The sequence below is a fragment of the Lichenostomus cassidix genome, chromosome 10, assembly GCF_008360975.1.
Source record: "Lichenostomus cassidix isolate B80296 chromosome 10, HeHo_3.0, whole genome shotgun sequence".
In the NCBI taxonomy this organism is placed as follows: domain Eukaryota; kingdom Metazoa; phylum Chordata; class Aves; order Passeriformes; family Meliphagidae; genus Lichenostomus; species Lichenostomus cassidix.
Window position 1 is genome coordinate 3,581,076 of NC_139491.1, and position 25,444 is coordinate 3,606,519.

Below are 25,444 nucleotides of genomic sequence, written 5' to 3' on the forward strand. Positions count from 1 at the left end.
TGCTAAACACTGTTGATAATGACGGGAAGCACATCAGTTGAATGTTTTCTGTGTACAGAAATTTATGTGGTTATGGGTTTAAAATTGTCCTGACTACTCCTAGTAAGAGAAGTAAAGTAATTTATTACTATTGCTCTCTTCGTAACATACATTGAAAAATCCTTAAACTGATTTTTTTATTCTCTTCTTCAGGATTTTTAAATGTTTAATTATAACCTCTCACATGTCTGAATTTTGAAGGACGTTACCTATATTCTGGTTTATATCTGTATGCTATTTACCTGCACTGTGTCTGTATCTGCCTGTGCTACCTGCCTGTGTGGGTAAAATGCTTTTGAATTTTATGATGTGAGATTGGGCATGGTTTATACCTCTCCCCTGCGCTTGCTTTATGGGACAATCACTTCACTTGCAGTGTCCCATAAGGAGGACAATCTTATTTAACATGAGCATTGTGGTGCACCAGTGCTTGTGAGTGATTGCAGGTATCTACAACGTAAGCATTAATGAACATCTTGCTTGGAAATTTTGTTGTTAAATGCATTTTTGGTTACTACATAGCCCTCTAGTCTTGTATTTCCCTGGACCAGTGATGTATAGGACTATATATTACATTTTTCAGCTTGCTGCTGCTGGAAAAGAAGTCTGTTTGGGTGGGTATGCTGTAGTTGTTTTGGAAGCACATGTAAAGCACGTTAAGCAAACCAGATTTAAATTCATCACTTGAATATAAATATCCAACAGGACAGCTTTTACAGATTTTTCTTCCAGCTTTCTGCTTAGGGAGTTGAGGTGTTGTAGAGGAAGGAGATGTTCACAAGAAGGAGTACCCACTTCTCTGTTAATTTTTTACTCCTTGTTTTATATATCTATTGATATATAAGAGCAAAAACCAAAATGCATTAATTCTTTTTAGTAAGGGAAAAAACACATTCTTTTTAGATAATATTCTGATTATCTTAGTTGTTATCATATTAATTGATATTATCTCTCACTTTTGATGGAGAAGTACCTAATGTGAATTAACTATATGAGCTCTAGAAGGTCAGATTTTAAAAAGTGTTTTAAAATGCATCTCAGTGAGAGAAGCCAAATGTTGCTTGTTAGCAGCTTGAATAAGGTACTGTAAGACTCAAACTCCAGCTCTTTCAAAAGATTGAAAATAAGTGAAATAATTTATTTTGTAATTAGTTCATGATTCAGCTCTATTAGGAAATTACCTGTTTTATTTAATTGTATCTGCATTAAGAACAAGACAAATTCCAGACCCTTTTTTCATCCCCAAGCCCAGTCTAGTTAGGCATAAAAGGTGTGTGAGCACTGTGAATCCAGAATTGTGTAGTCAAGGTGAATGGGAAGGTGAAATCCATTATCTGCTGAAATGCTGGTGCAGGTATGTCTTTGGGAACATGAACTGCTGTGCTGATATTGGCTCAGGAGCCTGCAGTGTGTGTGCATCCTGACACTGCTTTTCCTCTCAGGGAGGGAGATTAGACATTTCAAAAATAACATCTGCCACGACAGCCTGAAAACCCATGTAAATGAGCCCTCTTTTTTGAATTTCTAGTTGAAATGTCTGATTTTTTTTTTTTTTTTTTTTTTTTTTTTACTTCTGTTTACAGTGGTGTAAAAACCATTCCCCTCCTTTTAGCATCTTTCTGCAGCCAAGTTCAGTTAGGAAGGAATAATGTATATTTGGCCTAGGAAAATAGGTCAGTTCTGTTTTTAAGTGTGTGTATAAGCTGTAGTTAGTGAGTAGCCTGCAGAAAGGAAGAGTGACTTAGTTTTGTTGATTGATAAACATGTCAGCCATGGCACAGCCCTGCCTGTCTGATCTGGGCTCTGCAGGCAGCACAAAGCATCATTGCTTGTGAAATGACAAGTGTGGTCACATTAGTTTGGCCCAGGTATCACTCAGCAATGTATTATGTATAAGGTTTTGGTGCATATTTATTTTCATTTTCAAGAGGCAAAACAATGCTGATGTGTCTTCTTATAGTCAGCTCAAGTCACCTGGTATCTAGGAATGTTATTTTGAGTCTTCTAGGAGCATGACTGCATTTTGGGACATAGAAGAAATTGGAAAGGTTTTCCTGTAATAAAATAAACCTTTAGCAAGCAGAAATTTTACAAAGAGGAGATTTTGTTTGTTTTAAATGGAACAATTTCCCTCAGGAATAACTGGTTTGTGGGTAGCAAATACGGAAATTTGAATGTTGTGGTGGGAGAACGTTGGCAAGACAGAAGTTCATGTCCATTCCTGTAAGTGAACATTACCAAAGCTCTTCCTGGAGGATCCTTTCTCAGAAGATAAGGCATGGCTTGGAAAGGTACAGGTCAAGTCAGCTAGAACAAGTCAACTTAGATCTGCACATCAGGGAGAATATCCCAAACCTGGAAGCTTTGGTGATGGGATAATGCTCTTGGAGGCACAGGAAGCAAGTTATGCTCATGTATGGGGGAAATGAGATGCAGAACACTTGAATGGCTTGGTCAGATGCTTGTGCCCAAGAGGGTGGGAGCAGAAGGATGTCTGCTAATCCAGTGAGGAGGTTGTGCCTCACCAGCTTAGTGGCAATGACAAGGACATGATGTTCAGTGAGAGTTCCCTCCATGGATTTGCTATGCCTGTGGATTTTTGAACTAAAAAAACTGCCTTTGTGCATGTGTTTTATGTGTAACCACAGTCCAATGTGAGAAGGTGGCATGGTTTGGTTTTCTTGTTCTTTTATTCACCTGTTGGAGTTGGGGATTTACTGGAGTGCGGATGGATAGTGTTAAATTTGTTGCAGCCAGAAGAAAGATGCAGCAAACTTTAATTCTGAAGAAGCTCAAGTCTTTCAAAGGAATCCTCCAGGGAGTCATCCCTGTGAGCTGCAGTGACTGAGAAGCACTGACTTGGTCAGGTTAGTGTGTAGAAACAAACACGTTATCCAAGCCCTCGTTACAATCCCGAGTGTTGTTTACAGAGCCCCTTTTCCCTGGGATTTGGCTGGGGTGCTGTCAGTGCTCTCTCTGCTCTGTTTGGATTCCTGAAGCTGGGATGTATGGCTGGAGAGCCACATGGCTTTTGTGTGGCTCATAATCCTCTGTCTGAGCATCATCCCCAGCTCAGTGCAGAGAGAGCTGCACAGGAGTTCAGCACCATTTTTATCAGTGCTCTTTTATCCAGTGAGCCAAGCAAGCAGAGGAACAATGGGATTTTTTTGTAGCTCATAGGTGGCAAACAGCTCTGTTTGCTGTGGGTTGTGGATGAGGAGTCAGGATTGCTGTTCCTGGGTTGTAGCTTGGTGTTTTCTTCTTGGCTCACACACACGGACTAAGCTCTTCATCTAGCCTGCCCTGCCAAAGTCTAGGGCTGGACAGTACTGAACTGTGACCTGCAAAAGTTTACTCAGTAATCTTCCATGTCCCTGTTTTACATGGAAGATTCTCCTGGAAATGCTCAGGGGAAAAAAAGAGGGGTTGGAGGTGGCTGCTTGTTGAAAGCAATCAAATGTTAGTAAAACTGGGCCAATTTGAGAGTTACTGGCACAGTTATGTGAATTTATTCATTACTTTTGGCTTGTTTTGCTTTTTGGATGAGACTTACATGAAAGGAAGACTTCAGATAGTGAGGAAGAAATTACTATTTCAGTTGTTCCTCTTTGCTCTAAAGCAAGCAGGGTGGTGGTACCATTTCCATGCACCAGCAGCGTGAAAGTTGCAAACTTCTTTAGGCAACACTTGCAGAATTGTATGTAAGACTATTAAATTCCCCTCATTTTCCTGCCAAAAATAGTAAACCTTGAAAAATATGCAAAGCATTCCAAAGCTTGTAAGTACCAGCGTGCTGAACTACAAAGTTTTTTCATATTTAGAGCCCCATTTTAGATGCACTGTGGGCATATTTGTGTTCTCGTCCTGCAGGCTGCCCTGGGCTGCTGCCTTGTCAGATCTGCTGCACACAGGAGGGTCAGGAATACTCAGTCCTGGAAGGGAGAACTTCAAAGAAAGCTTCAACCTTGGAAGAGCTTGGCTGATTGAAATTAGGCTTCTATCTTTAATTACCGATGCTGCAGTTTCATACTGGAGGCATTGTTGTGCTCCAAATAGTGTTTTTTAGAGAGCTCAGTGCAGATCTTCACTGCTTGAATCAGCATGTAGCAAAGGTACTTTTTCTCTGGAATTGCAGGGGCTCTGTCAGTAGCTCAGAGTGCACAACTATTTGGTGTTTTCCTTGCTTTTCAATTTGATATTGTCATCGTGGCTTTGTGGACTTAAGTGTGATGCACTATTAATCACTTTCAGAGCAGCTGCTGCATTGCTGCCGAGAAGTGAGTGAAAACAGGATACTGATTGCAAAGCATGTTGGGATGTTTTGAAATAAAAACCACTTAATCAACATTATTTAGATCAGACAATCTTTTTATTAAGTATTTGAGCCCCGTGCTACAGGATGATGCTCTGAGACAAGACAGTTTTGCATTAAAAAAAAAAAGTATTATCCACATCACATAATACTGAACGATTTAATGCTGGAGTGTGCTTTTATGTGAGGATCTTGTTAAAATTCTGCAAGAGATTACCTTTGCATATTGCCTGATCTGAAACCCTGAAATGCTTGATGTTGAATCTGTGAAGTTGGGTTTTTTTAAATTTAAAAAAGTCATTGCAAATCAAGCAAGTAAAAGGAAGAAAACTAGCCATGCTTACATGCATTTAAGTAGATGTGTGAAGTATTTGGATTTCATATTTGCACAAAACCAATACATTTTTTCAGACAATTAAATATTTTGCAAATTAGTCACACTTAAACTGGCAATTTTTTGAAGTAACCATAAAAGCACTTACTGAGCTAAAAAAGTCTTTTGTTGCTTCAACTCTAATCCACATTAATTTTTCTAATTCATCTGCCCATCGTTGCCTTTAAAACTCCTTGTTCTTTGAAATGCACAAATAAGTTTCATCCTTGTATTTGGGAGCAATTTTATTAAAAAAAATTAAAAAACCCTCACCATTGTTTTTTCAATTTTGCCACACCCACCACAAGATAAATTCCTTAATTTTGTGCTGGGTTGCAGCATAATCACAGGGAATGGTGCTCCAGCAGCTGCGTGTGTTCAGCTGCTGTTTGTGACCACGAAAGTCAGCGCTGAATGGGGATTTTTGGGATTGTGTTGGAAGTAAGAAAACTTCATCTGGGCGTTATCTTTAGCTATAACATGCAAAATTACTGAAAGCTTCAAGCCTCTCTTGCTACACACAAATCCACTCTGGAAGTACCAGTGCAATGAGGCACAAGATTGGAAATATTCAAAAAGTAAGGCAAAGCACTTGGAGTTTGTAAGAGTGAAGACGTGCAGTGTTGTGTCTCTATTTGGAGAGCCATGATCTAATCTTATTTATAAGTATCAAATGAAGAAGGAAAATACACTTTCCCTGTGTGCTCAACATCAGCACCTGCAAAAAGATGGCCCTTATTTCCTTTAAAAGAAAATAATCTCCATGAAAAAGGCTGATTGGTGGCACTCAGTGGTGATTTACCCTCTTGCTGATATATTTCTCTGCTGGTCTAGGTTTGAAACTGGAAATACTTTAGGCCTGTGACTGCTTATTTGGTATCAACTAAAGGCCTTTCTTGCATCAGTACCTCCTTGTTGAAGCTGATTTTTCTCTCTGTAGCTGGGCAGGAGGACATGAGCTGGTGATTCCCAGCGTGGGGCTGGGATGGGTTTCCCATCTGTTGTGCAGAGTCAGGCTGACACACAAAAAAATCCTTCAGCTGTTACCACTGTGAAGAAAACCTTCAGGTGCTGGGGAAACGAAAACCTGTGGAGTCAGAAATAAGTCTTGATGAGTGGGTGGGGTTTTTCTGTGTGTGTTTGACTTTTTGGGGGAGTTTTTTTGGTTGTGTTTTTTTCCCCCTTCAGGTCCCAGTTTGAATTCTAGCAATCTCACTGTAAATGGAGCCACAGGTGTTGATGATGGGAGAGGAGTGGATGTTCAGAGGGGTGTAGGGTTGGGATAACCCTGCATGGCTCTTTAGTAGGATCTGGGAATATAAGGATTGTTTTGGGTTGCTGTAGTGGCAATGAAATGGATATTTCGTAGGTATTAAAGGAAAGGTACCTTGAAGATGCCAGTCACCAATCCCAAGCACAACTGTGCTTTTTTTTTTTTTCTTTTCTTTTTTATTTCCCCCCTCTCAGTAGCATGGCTGGCTTAAATGCTTCCTTGTCCTGTACCAACCTCTGTGCTGGTACAATTGTTTATGGACTCGAGCAGTGACTGGGAGCAGAGAACTCCATCTGGGTTAAAAATAACTCAGTCCCAGAAAATAAACTGTATTTTTAACCTGGATCAAGTTTCCTGATCCAGAACACTGTGCAGCCCTGCAGACACTTGTAGTGACAGAAGTGTGAAGGTGCTGCACTGGTCCTTGGGGCAGCTGGGGCACTTTAAGCCAGGTTTTATGTTATATCCCAGTTGCAATAACCTTGGCAAGCAGACATGGGAGCTATTTTCTTCTGTATCCCAAGCTTGCAGTGGAGGGATATGTTTTGTGGGTGTTTGGGGCGTTTTTGAGTTCTAAATATGGTGCTAACAAAACAGGATGTTTATTTTGTCATTTAACCAGTCAGGCATAATTTTCAACAATAATAATAGCTAAAAAAAAATTCATCCATTTAATACTGACATGTTTTGGTGGAATGGTTCAGGGAACATCTGACATGTGATGGGAGAGAGAAATGTTGAATTGTGGAGGCTCAGAAAGTGTGGTTCTGCAGGTTCTGTTCCCCTGGGGACTTGGTGGGGCTCAGCTGCAAAGGTAGGATGGTGCTGGAGGCCTGTCTGTGGGGACAGAATGTTATCCATACCTTTTAGAGACATCCAGGGGCTGCCAGGGATCCACGTGGCTCTCAGGGGGACCTTTGGTACAAGTGCATGTCATCCACCTGATGGGATGTGCCACTTCACGGGTTGTCTGCCTATTGTCTCCTGTCACCCTCCCTCGGTGGCCTCTTTCTCACATGCCTTCCACTGCCTACAAAAACATGTCCTGAGCCATCTTCTAGTCCCAGCAGTGTCATAGAAACAGCCCAGGTCTGTGGGACCTGCTTTTAGCAGGTAAAAAATGGAATATTTCTGAAGCAAAATCATTCATTTTTTCAATTCCAGCAAAAAGCAAAGCCCTGGGTATCTTCCACTTGGATAGAAATGAGCATGTAGTTGCTAAGGAGTGAGCACATCTTGCCTTTCATGTGTGAAGTTTGCCAGAAGGCTCAGTCTCCTTCTGAATGTGGATCTTAATTTCAGGCTTCTCCTTGGTGTAGTGTAAATCAGGAGTGGGGAGGAGGGTGAGGAGCACCCCTTGGTAATGCATCTGGTTGAGACAACTCAGTCTGCCCTGGGTCAGTCATCTGCCCTCTTGGGACTTTCTTTCTGCCTGAGTATCAGGTTGGAGAGCTGAGTGTGGAGAAGTGAAGATCACAACTGAGCCATCAGTGTTTTGGGACCAATGGATCCATTTATGATGTGGGGTTGGGAGGGGAGTTGCTATGTGGGTTTGTTGTGTTTGTTGTTTGTTTTCACTTTTTTTAGAATGTGATTTAAAATGTTAGGAAATGGAGTGAAACCACCTTTCTGCCTTTTTTTTTTTTTCTTTCCTTGCACTTCAGAAAACTCCTCTAGCATGGTGAACCTACTTTAATTAGGGATCTGTCAGTGGGATGCCTTGGTTCCTAATATGGCAGATACTACATCTGCTTCCTGTGTGTTATCAGACGTGTTTTTAGGTCTGGGCTGTAATCTGCAAAGCTCTTGTGGAACTGGCCCTGGTTATTTTAGAGGCCTTTTGAGTCTGTGGGCTGGAATAACACAGTAATCAGGGGCTCCAAGTGGACAGGGTTTAGGGTGATACTGTCTGGGGTGATGAGGAGCTTTCCTGGCAGCCCTTAGCCTGTTGTGTATGATACCAGCCCCAGCCTGGAATTCACTGATTTTAGGGTGAGATTTATCTGTGGTGGTAGCTAGGAGAATGCTCCAAGTGAGGGGACCTTCTGAGAGAGCTTCTCTGTGCCAGTGTCTTATCATGCAGCTCGTCAGGGTTTTAATTTTTTTTACATAATTACGATTTTTTTTTAATGTCTGATTTTTTTTTTTCATCTTGTAAAGGAATATCTTCCACTTTGCTATAGTAAAAAGCACCTGCTTTTTTGCCTGTGTCATGAACATAAGTTTAAAGAATTGCTTGTGAGAAGTGCTGACTTAATTTTCTAGCTTGGGAGATGTGTGTGATTTTCAGAGATATCCCTATTTCACACTCCCTTTGGATTTTTTTAGGTGAGAAGAAATAAATTCCAATTCCTGAAAATTCTCACATATAAAAATCCCAACTATTTGTGGATGTCTGCTACTGAATGAAAATGTGTTGGATATTGGACACTAAGATGTTTGACAAAAGACTTCAGAGTGGCAGCAGTGGAGGAGGTGGGGAGAATAATGTTTGTTTGAAGATCAGTGCACCCTGGAGAAGAAATTTATTATGATAGTACCAGAGTAAATAAAGTCCTCCTTTGGTGTAGTTTTGTTTGTGTCTTTCTAATTAGCGTGATTCCTTTGGGACTGTTGGAGATTGAACTGTGTGGGTTTATGATAACTATGGATAAGAATTTTTTTTTGTATTTTGTTCTAAGTAGGGTTTTTTGGTTTTTTTTTTACTTTTATTTATAATTTTTTTTCTTTCTCTACAACTGATGGTTGTAACTTTGGTTACCAGTAACAAAGGAGAAAATTTCTTCTTAATCATTCTGTTCTAGTGGGTGGGAATTATCCCAGGTTTAGTGTTTCTGATGCTATGTCTGCCATGAAAAGAGAAAAGGCAGCAAGTTCAAGCTGGAGTTACAAGTTCCATTTTCTTTGTCCTGCACCTCTGAGGTCAGCATCAGCTTGCCTGTCTGAGAAATGGGACTAATCCTAGACTTTCAGTTGTGACAGGTATTTTATGTTAGGAGGAGCATATTTAATGTCAGGAATTGAGTGTAATTGGCATTTCAGATGGAAGGTACAGCACTCAGATAAATGCTTATTTTAACTTACAAATACAGCCAGAATCTGTGAACTTTGGGATGTTTTGAGGGCACAGCATGTTCAGAAAAGTGTGACTTTGTTTTGTGCAGCAGCTTCTTCCCCTTCATTGGCTTCAACTGCTGATCATTGCCTTTCCCTGCTGTGCATGAACCTTGTAATCTCCCCTGCAGTCACCCAGCCCTGAGAAGCTCCTTTGCATGTTGCCAAGGCAGACAGCCACAGCCCGAGGTGCTGAGTGGATCTTTGGCACCCACCTCCCTCCTCCAGGCACAGGGGACATGGGATGTTGCTGCTGGGAGCAGACAGAGCTCCCTGGCTGTCAGGCAGGGAAGGTGGGAGGACATTGGGAAGGCTTTACCTGCTCTCCTGTGGTGCCCAGTGCCACATGCCAGCCAGGGAAGGAGCCTTGCTGCCCATCCTGTGCTCCAGGGCTGCTTGTCCTGCCTGCTCCAGGGCTGCCTTTCCTTCCCCAGCCTGGATTTATAGGGTTAGACCCCAGATTTATAGGGTTAGACTGTGCACCAAGCAATCTACTTGTGTATTTTTGTGAAGAATTGAAGCAAACTGCTTTCCCACTCATGCATTTTTACAGATAGAGGAGTAGTTTTTCTCATAATGCCATGAATTATTGGTTACTCTGGGTTTCCTTTCCATCTCAGATCGTGCTGCTGCAAAGGTAGAGATGTCCCTGCTCTGCAGCACCACTGAGATCTGGTGGCAGGGAGGGGACTCTAGCAAGTTCAGTGTTAAGAGTGAGCTAACAGTGAGACAGCAGAAGCCCTGTGAGACACAGGGGTACTTTAGCCCCGATAATCACCACTCACAAGAAATGTGTCTGTGGTTAGCAGCAGATCTGCAGGAACACAGGTCACTGTGACATTCTTTTACCTTGAGGAAAGCAGTGTGGTTGGAGAGCTGTGTAATGTGTGTGTGTATTCTCATGTGTTCATCCCTGGGACTTACACTGCAAAAAGAAAAGTTTTCTGAAGCTTCCAGTACTTTTACTTTTTTACTTATAATAAAGGGATGGAAAAAACCCTGTCATATGGTATTGGCATTATGTGCTTTGCTTAGAAAATAGGGTGTTGCAGTTTCCCTAGACAGCAGGATTTAGAGCAGAGACACGTGGAATTTTCTGTCTTGGAGTAGATGATGAGCTTGGTGTGTGTGCTGCACTCAGCTGAAACATCACCATTTTATCTGTGACCTGAGTCTGTGGTTTGGGTTTTTCTCCTCATTTATGAGAAAAGAGCACTGCTTTCTTGCAGGACTCCCATGCCTGCAGTCGACATTGCAGTGGCTCTTTTCTCTCCTGTGCAGAAATGCACTCAGCATGAGTCCTGTGCTGCTGTGGGGCTGCAGGTCAGGCACTGTGCAAATGCCCGAGTGATGATGGAGAGGCTGTAGAAATACCCATAATGTTGCTGCTGCTCTAATCCTGCCCTTGAAAGCAAGAATGTTGATGGAATCTTGGTCGTATCCTTTAGGTCTTGCATTCCTCAGTAAATAACAGGATTTGACTGTAAAATGCCATTTGGGGTTTGAGCAAGGAAATGCATGAGAGGCCCAAATGCAGTTGGGATGCTCTCAGTCTCTGCCTTCTGAGCAGGGAGAACAGGCTGTGGAGTCAGTTTGTGAGGCTGTATTTTAGCTCTTTGCTGAAGTACTTGGCATTTATATTGTCTTTCTCTGGAAAAGAAACACCCCTCTGTCCTTACTCTTTTCGTGCTGAATTAAAGGAGGTAAATCTGGGATTTTTATTCGCTGAGGTAGAGGCTCAGTGTTCTGCAGGGTAATGCTCTCTGTAAGAAATGCACTGAGGTTGATCCTTTCTCCCCTCTGACAGTAATGAGGGGGTTGATTTGAGGCAGGAAGCATCTTCTCATCCTTCTCTGATAATCTGGGCAGCTTGGAAAAGCTTAATCAATGCGGGCTGGTTTACAGTTTTTACTGTGTGCGGCAGAGAAGAACTGCAGCACTTATCACCCCTCCTGTTTTTCCTGTCTCTAGAAGCTTAAAACTGTCACTCCTCAGGAATTCCTCATGCTGCAAATCCCCATTTCTCTGGTGTGCTTGTGTTTCCTAAATGACCCTTATCTGTAGTGACAGGGCTTTAGTGACCAGTCGATCTGGATCTGGGTGGCCACTCTGTCTTATCTTGCCACATTGACTTTATTTTGAGAGCAAATTCTGCCGGTCATAAATGGAAATTACTGCAGTTCTTGCTGACTCCCTGGCAGTTTGAATCCTGCTTTAGAAGCTGGATAAGAGTTTTTAGATAAGAACCCTTAAAAAAAGTAGAAAAGTAGAAAAGATTTTGGCTTTTGAGACTGTGCCTTTCTGATGGTTGAATATGGGACCAGTAAACAGCTCTGCCATTACCAGCAATGTAAATTCCAGCATATCCAGTATCCTGTGGTGGCTCTGCTGACTTAATTGTTCTAGTGCAGAGGGCACAGCCAACTGATGCTGGTGTCATTCAGGCAGCTGCCTCTGGTAGCTTCGTTCACCACTTCCTTTTAATCACACAAAATTCCAAAGGAAACACATTTTTTTTCTTCAGTTGATTGCTTTACTAGAACAGCTAGAACCAGTGTGGACAATGTCCAGGCTGTAAGGTGAGGCACTGAGGCCTTGGTGTCCTGCAGCTGGGTTGGTTGACTGTCCCCATCACTTAGAATAAAAGAGACCCAGTTCAGTGGTTTTGAAAATCTAACAGCAAAGAGCTCAGTCTGCTCTCCAACCTGCACCAGAATCTTCTGGGGAGACAGAGTGAAAACAGAGAACACACCAGCAGGGTTTTAGTGGGCTTTTTTTTGTTGGAAAACATCTCTGTTTGAAGGCTCTGGTTGCACAAACTCAAAAGGGAAAGTGAGGCTTTGCCGGCAACTCTTTGTCCCTGTGGATCTTTGGAGTTTTGTACAATTAGTACCATATCAGTGTCAAACATGTTTGAAATCTCTCCAAGGCTTATAGCTTACGTCGAAGTCCACGTCAGTATTTTTCCATGTTAGAAGGATCCCTCTGATTCAAAAGAGGTGCAAGTGTGAGGACAAAAGCTGCCTGTGCCTGCCAGGCTGTAGGTCAAACAGATAGCAGGAAACTCTGGCTTTCCATGCCCATCAGTTTAATTTTTAACCCATTGGGCTCCAGACCTGTTGTTTTCTCTTCCCAACGCAGCATAAACATCCAGCATGTCTTCAGAGCACAGAGACTTCCCTTGCTTCCTGGATGACCTTAAAAGGCATCTGTCAAGGGTTTTTGGTGTTGAAAGAGGTTTGGTTTTGTATGAGCAGTTCACCATCCAAGCTTAAAACTTTATATCATGGTCTTCAGGAGAGTTCAGCATGTGCAGTTACTCCATAAATGCCTTTGCAGGCCATACATGGTAGCTCAGGACCCTGCTTAACATGTGTTGCTGTGTTGTTTTACCAGAATAAAATCTTCTGGAGCAGCCCAGAAAGTATTTGCAGACAGGAAATCTCCATCTAACTGAGGAGAGCGTTACTGGCTCTTGCAGGGACCTCAGTGATACCATTTTTCTCTATCTTAATGAAGCATTACGGTTAGTTTACATAGTGATAAATATAATAATTATTGTAGCTATGGCTGTGTGCCCAAGATGCCTAGAAAGCTGAACATGAAATCTTTTTAATGGCATCATAATGGTCTTTGTAAGTGTTACAGATTTCCTAGTGTTACATATAATAAATAATGCACATTATTTTCTGGTGGACTTGTACAACTTTACAGTGTGTACACACAGAAAAGACTTTATCTTGAGAAATTTTATTATTTCTGGGGCAACTTTCTCCTGTTAGACAGTGTTCTGCAGTGGAAATGCACAAGTTAAGCAAACGTATTTTATTAGGCCAATGTGTGTTTGTGAAACTAGGGGAAGATTAGATGGAAAAATACACCAGGCTTTGGAGAGTAAGTTCTGTGCCTCCCTCTCTAATGCATTTTTGTGTATTAATTTCTGATTTGTAAATAATGCATTTCACAGGAACACCCAAGCCTTACCCCAGTATGCCTTCCTTCCCTTTTCCCTTTTAGACCTCTCAAAGGAAACAATCTGCAGCCAGTGTGAGATGCTTGTTTGTGGATTCTGCTTCACTTGGCAAACTATGACTCTTTTCACTTTGGGTCCCATTCCTGGCAAGGGTCAACCGTTTAACTACAGAAATCAGTAGGAAGCTGTTGGACCAAAATGCATCAGGCCAGAGAAAAGCTGTTTGTATTTTTTTTTTCTTTGGTTCTTCCGGCAGATTTGAATAAAAAGTGTGTGGAAAAGTGTTAGGCCCTTGAATTTTTAATACTGAAGTGTATTCCTTCCTCATATTTAAAATTCTGTGAGTGTCTGTACCACAATAATCTGTTGAAGATGAACCATGAATTTTCAGAATTAGTGCTGAATCCCATGTGGCCCCACCTTCCCTTTTGCTTAAGGACCAGGATTTCCAGCAGCTCCACGTTTTTAGGATGCGTGAGTCGAGAGTTAACAGTCAAACTATTAATGCAGAATAGAACAAAATACTGCATCCATGGCAACTACAAATGAGACGGTACGAAAATCAGTGGTTTTTAAAAAATGCCATATTTGTAGTGTTCTGTGAAAAGCAAAATGGGAACAACTAATAAGATGAGAAAATATTTATGCCTCTGGTGACTTTACTTTGACCAGTCTTGGTAATTTCAATTTTTGCTTGTAGAGAGCAGAGTATCAAAAGCATCTGGCATGGTGGTGTTGTGCAGATATTTGATGAACTTTGTATTAGGGATCTATTTTTCCTGTGATTCCTGTTTTGGCAGGAAACAGAATGAAAAAGGGATGAGAGAAAAAGGGTGGGCAGTTAATAAAATATATAGCCTTCTTCTTTAGGAATACAACATATGTAGTCTGTCTCTCAAAGAAAGTTATTTGAAGTCTTCATTCCCGTGAGTTCAAGCAGGAATAAGAAGGGTCTTCTAAAATTCTGGTTTCATTATGAATCTTGTCTGGAAGGGCCTTTCCTGCATATCCACTGCTTCATTGGCTGTGTGGTTCTAATATTCCAGTAGTGCCTTTGAACAGGGGATTCAGAGTTTGTCCCCAGTTGCACCTATAGCTGAGGAATGGAACTCTGTTCTAGGGCTCAGCATTTCCTTTTTGTAGGCCCAGGGCAACCTTCTAACTATAAGGAATTTTGACCTACCTGGAGGAGCTCTCCTCAGACTTACACTCATTTTTGGATGTCCCATGCTCTGTGTACAGGGTTTGTTTGTAGGGGGCAATGCATGAAGGGCTCTTTTGCATATTCAAAGAGGAATAGACACATAATATGCACACAAATATTTTTATATCGTGTGCAAGATGATTAATCTAGTGAATCTTTTATATTTTAATTACCCTCTCTCACCCTACAGACTACCAATTTAGACAGCTGAGAAGTTCCAGACTAGTAGTCATAAATCTTGTCTGATGTTACTCTGCTTGAAATGTTGCTTATACTTCATTTCTGTCTTAACCAGAGACTTCTCTGGTCAGCCCACAGTGCCCAGATGCTGCTCATTTACAGTGGTCAATGTGTTGAAATACTGTGGAGGTTTCTTGTCTTTTCCAAGGTGACTGGAAATGCTGGTTGTGCGTTCAATCCCTTTTCACTGACTGCTGCTCCAGACTGTAAGCTCTTTCCTCCTCCATTCGACTAGAAATAAATGGGTTTGCTTTGCCCTTTTGGAAACAAGCTGATGTGCTAGAAGATGTTGCCAATACCTGTTTTTCCTAATGGTTTAGAAAGCTCATTAAATCCGCTTGCTTGGTGGAATTGCCAGTGAGCTCCTTCACACCACGTTAAGTTCCTTCGTTTCTCTCCTTGGGTCCTGGGCGGCTGCTGGTTGGAACAGGGAGCCTGGCAGGGAGGGTTTGGTGCCTCAGGCTGGTTCATGGCTAAAAGATGTGCTTTGAGAAGGAGACACGGCGTCTCCCTGACTGTGGAAAGCCAATTACTGTGGGGCTGTGCAGTCAGAGCTAACCTTGGCTCTGTGGTGAGTGTTGAGGGCGAATGTGCAGCTGTGAGACTCTTCCTCAGAGCTCGTGTTGGCCCAAGGAATAGGAACAGAGGCTGCCACAGCCCCTAAATCCACCCTGCTGAAATGCAGGAGCAATGATTGGCAGTGCTGGGAAAGGAAACAGGGCAGGAGTTGTCCTTTGGTGCAGCAGCTTGCAGAAAGCCAGAGGGGTTTGCTGGCTCAAGCTCAGGGCTGGAGGTTACCTCGTCCAGAGCTCAGATTTGGGACAGACAATATACTTCCTCTGACCTCGAGTCAATCACTTAATCTGAGTAATCTTACTTTGTGGTTTGTGTTCCTGTTTAAGGTAGGAGTGATAGTGTTAGCGGCTGCTGTCTGTCTCAGGTGTGCTGGGATTAGTGGGTTAAATTTAGTTAAGACATGTCAGGCAGAAGTAGGAGATAAGTGTAGCAAAAATGCTGCTGTTACTGAAATACCATCTAGGAGTAATCTTCTTGTAACACTTCCCAAAGCACAATTCTGCCTTGGACAGGGCATTTCAGAGTTTGAGCAGTGGAAGGCAGAACAGGTACTCCAATACTGGAAGCTTCTAAGTCATGCTGAGGTGGGATTATTATTGTCATGTTGTCTCTTATAGCCAATAAACCGTTTTGTTCACATGAAAAATCAGTTACATACAGCAAATGAAGATGTCACTTTAAGGCTTTCTGCAGCATGTTAAAATGATGATTATATTGCAGGGGTCAAGTAGGTGTGTTGGTGAAAAGGATGACAGGTTGCAGCTGAGCTGGAGGGAATTCAAGTTGTCTCAGCTTGTTCTCACTGAGATGGACTGTATGCCCAGCTTGGATTACCTCTGCAGCTCCTGCTGTCTGGCACAGATATTGTTTCCCTCCAAAGGCTGTGGAAGTGAGAGTTAACTATCATTGGAAATTTCGGCTGCCTAAATTGGCTACTTCTGACTTGGCTAAGCAAGATAATGAGTTACTTCTCCCTGATGTAACAATTTAATAGCTTATGGGGTTTTTAAAGGCTTTTAAGTAAGTCCTTCTTAGGAAGTAGTGTGGAGGGAATTGCCAACTCTTTTTATTTATTTATTTATGTATTTATTTTATTTTAATTCTGTCCCCCTCCCCCCCCCCCCAACCCCCTTGGAGAAACCCTAAACCTGCCTGGAGTCTGTAAGAGGGGGTTTTGGGGGCTTGGGTGGGAGGAGCTGCAGAAAGAGAGGGTATTGGATGTTTTGCTTCTTCCTTGGTTGGAATGCTTAAGATTGAGTAACCAGGGTATCGTCTGGCATATCTGAGGCCAGGGCTAAAGCTTACAAAAGAGCTTAAGTCATTTCAGTAAATGAATTTAGCTGTTGTCCATCTACATCCTGTGCTTGTTGAGACTTTGCTGATTCCCAGCTGTTTTCTATTGCTCCTGTGCCAGCAGTTGCTCCACCTCCTCTCAAGAGCTGGTGGAATAATTGGAGTGCTAACTTCCTCCAGGCAAAGGCAGTCAGGTTTGTCTAAACCTCCCAAGTGATGGGAAGAGCGGGGCTGGCTCAGGCTTCTTGGGTGGATTGGGAGTGCTCCTGCAGCTCCTCCTTCCTCTGTGCTCTCGGGGTGGCAGTGGCTTCTGCCTTTGCCTTTAGCTGCGTTTGGAGAAGTGATTCTGATATCCTTGGGAGCCTTTATCTTTTGTGTATGCTGAGTTGTGCCGGTTCTAGTGCTGCAGCAGCTTGTTGGAGTAGAGGAGGAGGAGGAGGGAAACTGTAGGAATGCTTTCTACAAATTGCTCAGATTTCCCGGAGGCAGTAAGGGAGAAGAATGCCGTGGTGATGTTTAAATCTATGTGAAATAGGGCCTTTGCATGTACTCGTAGGAAGACTGTCGATAGTAAAAGAGTAGGAGATTAAACATGTGTTTTCCCTAGAGGGTGAGAATTTCCAGAAAAGAGGAAAGAGAGTAAAGGTTTTTCATCTCCTTTTCTATACCATCCCAGGTTAAGGTTCCCTGTACCTATAGAGGATGATGACTAGAGCATTGTAGATGTCACTCCATCATCTCAGTGATGATTTCTGTATTCAACTCAGTCCTGTAGGATTGGTATGATTCAGAAAGTATTTGGGGCTCTTTTTCAAAGAACAAGTAAAAAAAAATGATCTACTTTTCCCACAAATTATTTGTCATGGGCTAAAACCCCAGTTTTTCCTTTTCAGTCATTTTGTCCCTCTGATTCAGTGAAAATCTTCCAGTGGAGACTTTCTGAAGACAGAATGTTTTTATTAACTTGGAGGTAGTCAGAGTACATGACAAAATCCCTAGAAAGTTCTTTCAGTGCTCAGATTTTTAACAAACACAGCCTTGGGAAACTCTTAAGTATTTAGAGGATTATGTTATGATTCACTTTGAAACACAGGGAAATGAGAGGCAGGACTGAAACCTGGTCTGCAGCTCTGAATGTTTGGAGGTCTTAAGCTCTTTGTATGTGGCTTTTTTGCCTGGAGTGAAGTCTGTAAGTCTGCATTCAGTTAGTGTTGGCTGGGTGATAGGGAACATGGAATAGGCTTGTCCTGATTGTAACCTGGGAGCCTGGAGATAGTTTTAAATTGAGAAAATGATCCAAATTTGTGCTTTTGTTACTGAAAACAGCCATCCCTAGAGCATCTCTCTATCCATCCATCTGCATCAGTCATGAAATACTGCTGGCATGAGAGGGGGCATAAAGCTAGAAGTATTAGCCAGAAATCTCTTGTAATATCGAATATTTTTATGAGTATTGGAGCAAAACTTGAGAAAAAATTAGATTTTTAATACTTTTCCCCTCTCCAAACAAATCTTCCTCCCCAATCAGCTGTAATTTTAGTAACACAGGTTAAGACTTGTGGCAATGATTTCAGTGTAGCTTCTGCCACTCTGTGGACAGAGGAGCTTGCTGTGTGTGGTCTGTCTTCACGTTTTCTTCTCTCCCCTCACTCTTCCCCTGCTTGTTCTGGAATACTGGGATTCTGCAGTTTTTTCAGTTGTAGTAGTTGTTCAGTGGGAGTGTGAGAATTTGCGATGTAAAGCTCAGTTCTCACTTTCAAATTTCTTAGTAATTGGTACAGGAAAGTAGACCACTGCAGAACTGCACTCACTGGCTAGTCAATAAATGTAGTTATAGAACTCAAAATAAGAAAAAAAATCTATAAATGGCATCACTCTCTTCATTCTGGCAGTCTCATTCTTGGGGCACCTCCCAGCTCTGTAAATGTTCTTACTAAAAGAAAAAAAAAAAGAGAGAATACTCTTTATTAAGCTTTGATTAAGTAGGGCAAAATCTTAACAAAACTTAACCAGACTTACTGCAGAAAGCCCTTTTAAAATGAAGTGACTGAAATAATTTAAAAAGATTAATAAGCTTGATTAGTTTAATGTGAACTGAACGTCTAAAATTAGAGGTGTTTTGCATTGGTTCATGTTCTTGCATATATTTCGCTCTCAGTTATGAAGGTTATGTTTTCTGAGCAGGGATTAGGAGTGAGGAACAAGTTATGGATACTTAACTTGGCAAATAAATCTGTCCACACCTTGTTTTCCTTCTGGGAGATTTGCTGGGAGCAAGAAAGGAAGATGTGGAACTTGTGGGGAAGTCACAGACATTGTCAGGTCACCCCCAAAACAGCTTCCTGAGGCTGAGCTGCTGCTGGCACTTGCTCCCAGCAGTGCTGTGTGAAAACTGAAATCCCAGAGGGTCTGAGGGGCTGCTGGGGGGTCCAGGTGAGCAGGTTTTGCATGCGTGAGGAAGGCTGGCTTTCAGGATGTGTGTCACTGGCTGGGATACATTCATGCAAAGCTGTTGGAGCTCTGGGGCTCAGTGATTCAGGTTTTCCAGCTGCAAACAAAAGGTGTTGCAGTTGGAGGTGAATCCTTCCTCCCTGCGGCTGCGAGAGCGCGAGGAGAGACTGACAAAGCCGATATGGTTAATGTTCTGCTGCAGGGAATAATCCAGTGGTTTTTATCCAAAGACTCTGTTTCATCAAAGTTTCTCAGCCAGAGATGCTGTATCTGAAAGCTGTTGGTGTCAGTTTGGGGATAATGAAGGGGGAAGAGGATTTGGGATTAAAATTACTTGCTGCCTGGTATGTGCTATAGATAGCTGTGAAATAGCGCAGTTTGTTCAGGGACAGCTTTGCTACCTGGAAATAGAAAATAATCCTGGAGGGAAGCTGTGTCCCGCCACACGAATTTGGTAAATAAAGGAGCCTTGTCTGGAATGACAGGTGAACCCACCCTAGTCTGTGTGCTGTCAGAGGTGTGTGATCACAGCCCTGTTGTTAAGATGAGCGTTCCCTGCGCTTTTGTGGTTAAAATGAAATTAAAATTGTGGATTGATTGGGGGGAGCAAATAAAATTGCATGTTGGATAAACGATCTTTAAACTTGTTTCTAATGATTTGACAGCTCCAATGTACATAGTGTAAAGGGGCTGAGACAAACCCCTCTAAGAATTAAGTACCTGTCTGCCAGTGTGCTGCCAGCAGATCTGCAGTGACATTCTGTGGTTAACTGGGATCCTGAATAATATTTTTCCATCATTGAAACCTACTGTTTCCTTTTGAATTTATGGATGTTCTTTTTCTGGAAAAAGAGTGTTTGCTTTACCTCGTGTTCCTGATAAAGATGGGGAGTTCAAACCAGAACAGTTTATTGAAATTTATTTTTGTAATGAAATATTAATTTATTTCTCCAGTGGTCAGTTGGCCAGAATCTAAACTTTGAACTGGCACTGGACTGTAAAGCACTTGAAGTACTGTTGTTATAACAGGGTCACTGTCAGCTTCGTTTTTAGCTCTAAATTTAAGTCCTGTTTACTTAATTTTAAGAAAAGAAGGCAGTAGAATGGCCTGATATGAATAATCGTGTTTTCTATTTTAATTGAAAATGGTTGATTTATCTCCTCATCCCTGGAGGGATCAGCCCCAGCCCAGAGCACTGCTCTGGGATGCTTTTGCAACTGAAAGGGGAAACTGAGAAGTGTGAGTTTTTGGGGTGAGGAGAGTTTCACTTCACTGAAAGGCAGGAGGAAAAAGTAGTGATGAAACAAAGCCACAAAATGCATTTTGAGTCGATGTCAGTTGTGATGATTGATTAAAAATAGGTAAATAATTACAAAAAAACAGCTCTTAACACTAGCATTTATAAATGCAATATTTTATAGCAATGAGCCTCATATATTTTCATTGTCCTAGGATAAAGCATTCATTTGAGCTAAGGGAAAAAAAATCTACAGAATGATTAATCCAGTACTTGAAAACATGCCTTTCTGCAGAATAACCCCTTGCTTCTGAAAGGATTAAGCATCACAGCTCCTCCTTGCACAGTGAAGTCTGTACCTTAACAGCTGGTGAAGTGACTTGTTCAAGGTCACAGTCCCTGGCACGGCTTGAAATAGAAGTGTGATGCCAGCCTTGCTGTCCTCTGACATAACCACCAGACACACTCTCTCCCCAAGTGCAGCGTGGAGCTGTGACTGCTCTGAGCCTGAGAGCACTGGGGAAGCAACAACTGAGGATCCACCAGCTTTGGTTTTACCTTCTGCACACACAGAGCAGGATCTGGGTGGGAGGAGGCAGTGTGCAGTCAGGTGAAGGCATAGGAATTACAGGATATCAGCTGTGCTCCCTGCAGATATTAACAGAGTCAGTTTGCTTCAAGCAGTGCAGCAGGGTTTTCTCTAAAAAAAGGCTGAAAACAAAGTCAATGCAAACAGTTAAATATTTCTGTTATCATTTTCCTTGACTTTTTGATCCATCAAGCAGGTATTCCTCAAATTCCTTCTGCTCTTGATGAATTACCTGAACAAACACAGACTTCATCAAGGATTTATTCTGGTGTCTGGTTGTCTGGTAGTCTGTCCACTGTTTTTTCTCATTATGGTGTTGCAAACCTTTTTTTCCTCCTTGCTTGCCTGAAACTAAAATCTGCAACTACAGAAATAATTCGCAGCATTTGAACAGAAGAAATGGAAAAGTATTTCTTTGAAATGCATAGATATGTTTTCCACTGACTCTTAAAGTCAGCCTAGTCTTTAGGCATCAAAGATGCTGCTACCAGAACTTGAAAATGTTGCTAGGAGTTAAGGTTAAAGAGTAAAATTTTCGTTGCTATATGGACAGCTTGTAACAGAGCTCATGAAAAGCTTATGCATGAGATGAATATAAACCTTTTCTCTTTATTTTTTCCCCCTCACTGAGTGTACAGAAGATTTGCAGCTCATTTTGGGAAAAGGATACAGTGAGAGGAATGGAGTAGGAGGGATTCAGCTCCAATTTTAGAGGTTCACAGAAATGCTGGTACTTCAGGCAGCTTGGTAGCCCCGTGGAGTGCTGTAAGGGGCTGTGGTTCAGAGGCTGCCATGTGAAGGTGGTGCAGCTTCCTGGGTAGCTTTTTCATCTGGAGTTTTCTCCAAGAACTGGAGTTTGCTTTGTGGCTGTAATAAAAGCAGATCCTTTGTCACATTTATTGAGCTAGCTGATGATCTCAGTGCTTGTCTTCCAGGCTTGTATTACTGTGTTACACTAATTTTGATAGACTGTCCTTTAAATTTCTTCAAATCCCAGCAATATAATGTGTTGTGGCATTAATTCATTGCCAGGGTAGACCAAAAATGGGGTGATTTCTCCAAAAACACACCCAGCTCTCTGCCTGTTTCCATAGCAGAGCTTCTCCCTCCCTTGGAGCATCTTTGTGGCCTCCTCTGGACTCATCCCAGCAGCTCCACATCTTCCTGATATTTGGGACCCCAGAGCTGGAGGCAGCACAGCAGGTGAGGTCTCACCAGAGCAGAGTAAGAGGATGAAAATCCTCTTCCTCAGCCTGCTGGGGATCAGCCCAGGACAGGGTTTTAGACATATTTTGGTCTTTCTACATTTTTAATGAATTAATTATGTGTAAAAACACATCAACAGCAAATAAATCTGAAAATGGGCTTGGATGCTTTAAAAATAATAATAAACTTAGTGTTTTTCAGGTTTAAAGAGCAGTGCTGCAGGTTTGTTGCTTGGAAAAGGCTGATGAGACCTTTGTCCCTTGTTCACTGGTGTCTTGGTTCCACCCAAAATTTGTGTGTGTGAAACCCAGTGCTCTGCACTCAGAGTGGTGAGGTCGATTTGTTTTATTCCCAGAGCCTGGTAAATGTCTCTGAACGTGTCAGATGCCATCTCAGCACTTTGCCAGAGCAGCAGTTGGAGCAACAGTTGGTGATGCTTGGAAGCATTACCTGCTGGCTTTAGTCACCCCAGCTCGGTGTGTTTGTCAGTGCTGCTGGAGAGGAGAGCACAGGCTTTGGATGGCTCTGAGCACTACCTGAGCAGTGGTTTTGAGTTTCCCTCGAGGCCACAGCAGACTTGTGAAACCCACACAACAGAAAATATTAATGCTTTGGGCACTCTATTGAAAGCTTTTGCTTGCTGTTGGAATAGGCTGCGTCTCATGTTACCAAAAGAGATGGAAATAGACTGTAAATGTGATATTTTCTTTTTTCCCCCTCAAGTTTAATTCCTTTGTATGTTGGCTAAGATCGTTCTCTGTAATCAGTGGCAGGTTTTTGCCCTTGGCCAAATCAGCCTGTTGAGAGGGGATGGAGTACATCCCACATGGTGAAGCCTCTTTATTGCTCCCTGGAGGGAAGGAGGCTTCAGATCTACCACCTGGACCCCTGCCCCTCGCTGCTTAGCCCTCACTTGGCTGCTGCAGCTCTGCTGGCAGCCACGGCTGGCCAGGGAAGCCTTTCATTGCTTCCTGGAGTACTTCCTGAAAAGTCTGCAGGGGCTCAGTGAGATAAACCTGCTCGTTTCCTCTAGGGTTTCCTGATGACTGGTCTGCAGTACAACTTTTCCTGTTTCTAAGGTGGGGGGAAGTTTTTTTTGCCCACCCACCTGCCTGGCCACTCACAGTTATGGGATGTGCATTTGTCCATCCTTTAGCTGTAGCTCTGCTTTACCTTGCTTGTGTTAGTTTTATTGCTTTTTCCTCATCCAGACAGTTTAAAATGAACTGCTTGAATTTTGTCAAACCTCTGATGGCCACAGGATTACTCACACATGCTGCAAACTGGGGTCAAACACAGAAGTGGTGAGTCCTTTCCTGCCATTGAAAACCAATGCTGCATGTGGGGAATTTTTGCTGACCTTAAATCTACCTGATGAGCTATTTTGTAGGAACCATTTCAACTTCTGCCATCCAGGGAAGGGTTTTTTTTGTTTGGGTTTTCCCCCCACAAAGCAGATTTCTCTCTGGGATGCCTCTCAGTGCTAAAAGAGTAGTTGGCATTTGCACTCTTCAGCCTTTAACCTCAGTACTTTTCTAATTGTTGAAACTTAAAAATTTTCTGTTCCATTTGGTAGGTTCTCTGATGATTTGTGATCAGAGCTTTCCCCTCAGCTGAGTGAAAATAACTTCACCTTTGGTGGTCTCATTGCTGCACTTTGTGTGTTGCTGACCAGTTCAAAATATAAATTACTGCATTAATTTAATGTGCAGATTGAATATATTGTGATCATGTGTGAGTGTCTGTAGTGTATTCTGTGTGTATTTGCAGTGTTATATATAAATGAATAATGCATTTGTTCTCTGTAAGTAGTTTGTTTCTGGCCCCTTCCTTCAGAAAGGAGGTTGAAAAAAAAAAAGAAATTGGATACACATTTTTCTGCTGTGTCCAGTTGCAGTCTGTCATTGCTTTCTTATTGTCTAGCTATCATACAGTCCAGTATTTCAACTGCAACTCCCAACTGATTTATGGTGGTTATTTTTAACAATAAAAATAATTTCTGCTACTTTAAAATAGGCAAATATAGTCAGGGAACTAAGAATGCAAACGTAAACTTTGTTTTGGGTGGGAGAAGAGCCAGAACTGAGTAGAAGTTAACTTGCAGTGGTGGCTCAAGTTGTAATTAGATCTAAGAAACTGGAAGTGCTATTAACTGCAGTGTATTTCAGGCTTCTGAATTTCCAGAGCTTTGAAGTGAAGAATAATAAAGTGTAGCATGTGGAAAAAATTTTCAGGACAGTCAAATCTGTTATTTGTGAATAAATCTTAAATTAAAAATAGTCACAGCTCACAGCAACCTAGATGGTAGTTCAAGAATGGACTACCACACCTTGCACTTTAGGAAAAGCAGACCTTTAACTGCATCTTTAGCCTAATTGTCTGCAGGAAATAATCTTAAATTTTAGCTCTCTTGGACTTGGTTTGCAGTGCAGGAGTGTAAGCTCTGATTGCCAAGCTGCTTTGTTTCTCCTTACTGGGAGCAGTTCCTTTTCCATGCCCACCCTTGCACGAGCCTGCTAGGAATGCCATCCTCACAGAGCTGCCTTAGGAATCCTTTTAATTTAGTGTAGGGATCACTGATGGTACAGAGGCAACCTGTGTTTCACTAGGTATGAAACCTCACACAGGCAGCGTGTGTGATGAGCCAGCAGTGCTGGTACTTTGGATATGTGATCAATGGGTTTCCTACCTGTTAGGCAAGTTACTGATTCCCATCTCTTGTCGTACACAGAAGTGCCTTTGAAAGGCTGAGACCTGAGCTGGGGATGGCTTTGGCTTTTGAAAAGCTTGAACACGTGGCTGTGCATCTCAGAGCCTCTGGTTGCTCTACACTTGTATTGCTCTGTATCAGTTCCCTTTCCCATGAACAAGTTCTTTCTGTAGCCAAAATGAACAGGTAGTCTGATAGTTTCTATTATCTGGTGATGACACCATTTTCTCTGACTTCAAACTTTCTCTGCAGTTCAAACAAGTCCTTACTGGTACGAACTTGTGGCAGAAGAGGAGGGGAAGATGAGTGCTCTAATGGCAGCTTGTCAGTTAAATTAGTTTTTTTTCCTGGTAGTATTGTGTTCATTGCGGGGGAAACTGAAACTGTTTTTCATAATCTCGGCGTGGTGAGGAGCAGCAAAGCGAACAGCTGGGAGCGTCTGCTCAGTGGGGACCTGATGCTGCCAGAAATTGAGCTGATAATGATGAGCAGCTCATAGTGTAATTAAGGGCATATTAACTCAAACATCACCTCCTACCTTAAATGCAGAAATCCAGAAAGCCCGTCATGCAGGAGAGCAGTCAGGAGTGGGTCCTGTTGGGTAGAGACAGCTCTAAATCCATGTGTTGAAAAACAAAGGGAAGTTCAGAGAAAACAAAGTTCATCATAGAGGAATGTTTGATACAAACATCCTACAGTTTCAGGACAATTTCCACGTCAGATTGCTGCAGATCCTTCCTCAGCATTCCGTCCCTGGCATGCACCACTGCGTGCTCTACTGGAGGATTACTGAGAGTAGTTGGAAAGGTTTTGTTGCTTCCAGAGCTGGAGGAAGGTGGTGTTAGGCTGTCAT

At 42.3% G+C, this 25,444-nt stretch overlaps 1 protein-coding gene across 3 annotated transcripts in view; it reads left to right on the top strand.

Annotated features, from left to right (window-relative positions):
- The window catches only part of IGF1R (insulin like growth factor 1 receptor), a 170,874-nt gene that overhangs the window by 46,499 nt on the left and 98,931 nt on the right, over positions 1-25,444 (top strand). Inside the window, exon 1 of one of the 3 annotated variants that reach the window (XM_085070375.1) lies at positions 16,219-16,591. The exons of the other annotated variants lie outside the window; for them this stretch is intronic. Coding sequence (XP_084926501.1) covers positions 16,435-16,591 — 157 coding nt within the window. The 5' untranslated portion in view covers positions 16,219-16,434. Of the gene's footprint in view, positions 1-16,218; positions 16,592-25,444 lie in introns of those variants that run through there. 3 annotated transcript variants of the gene reach the window in all.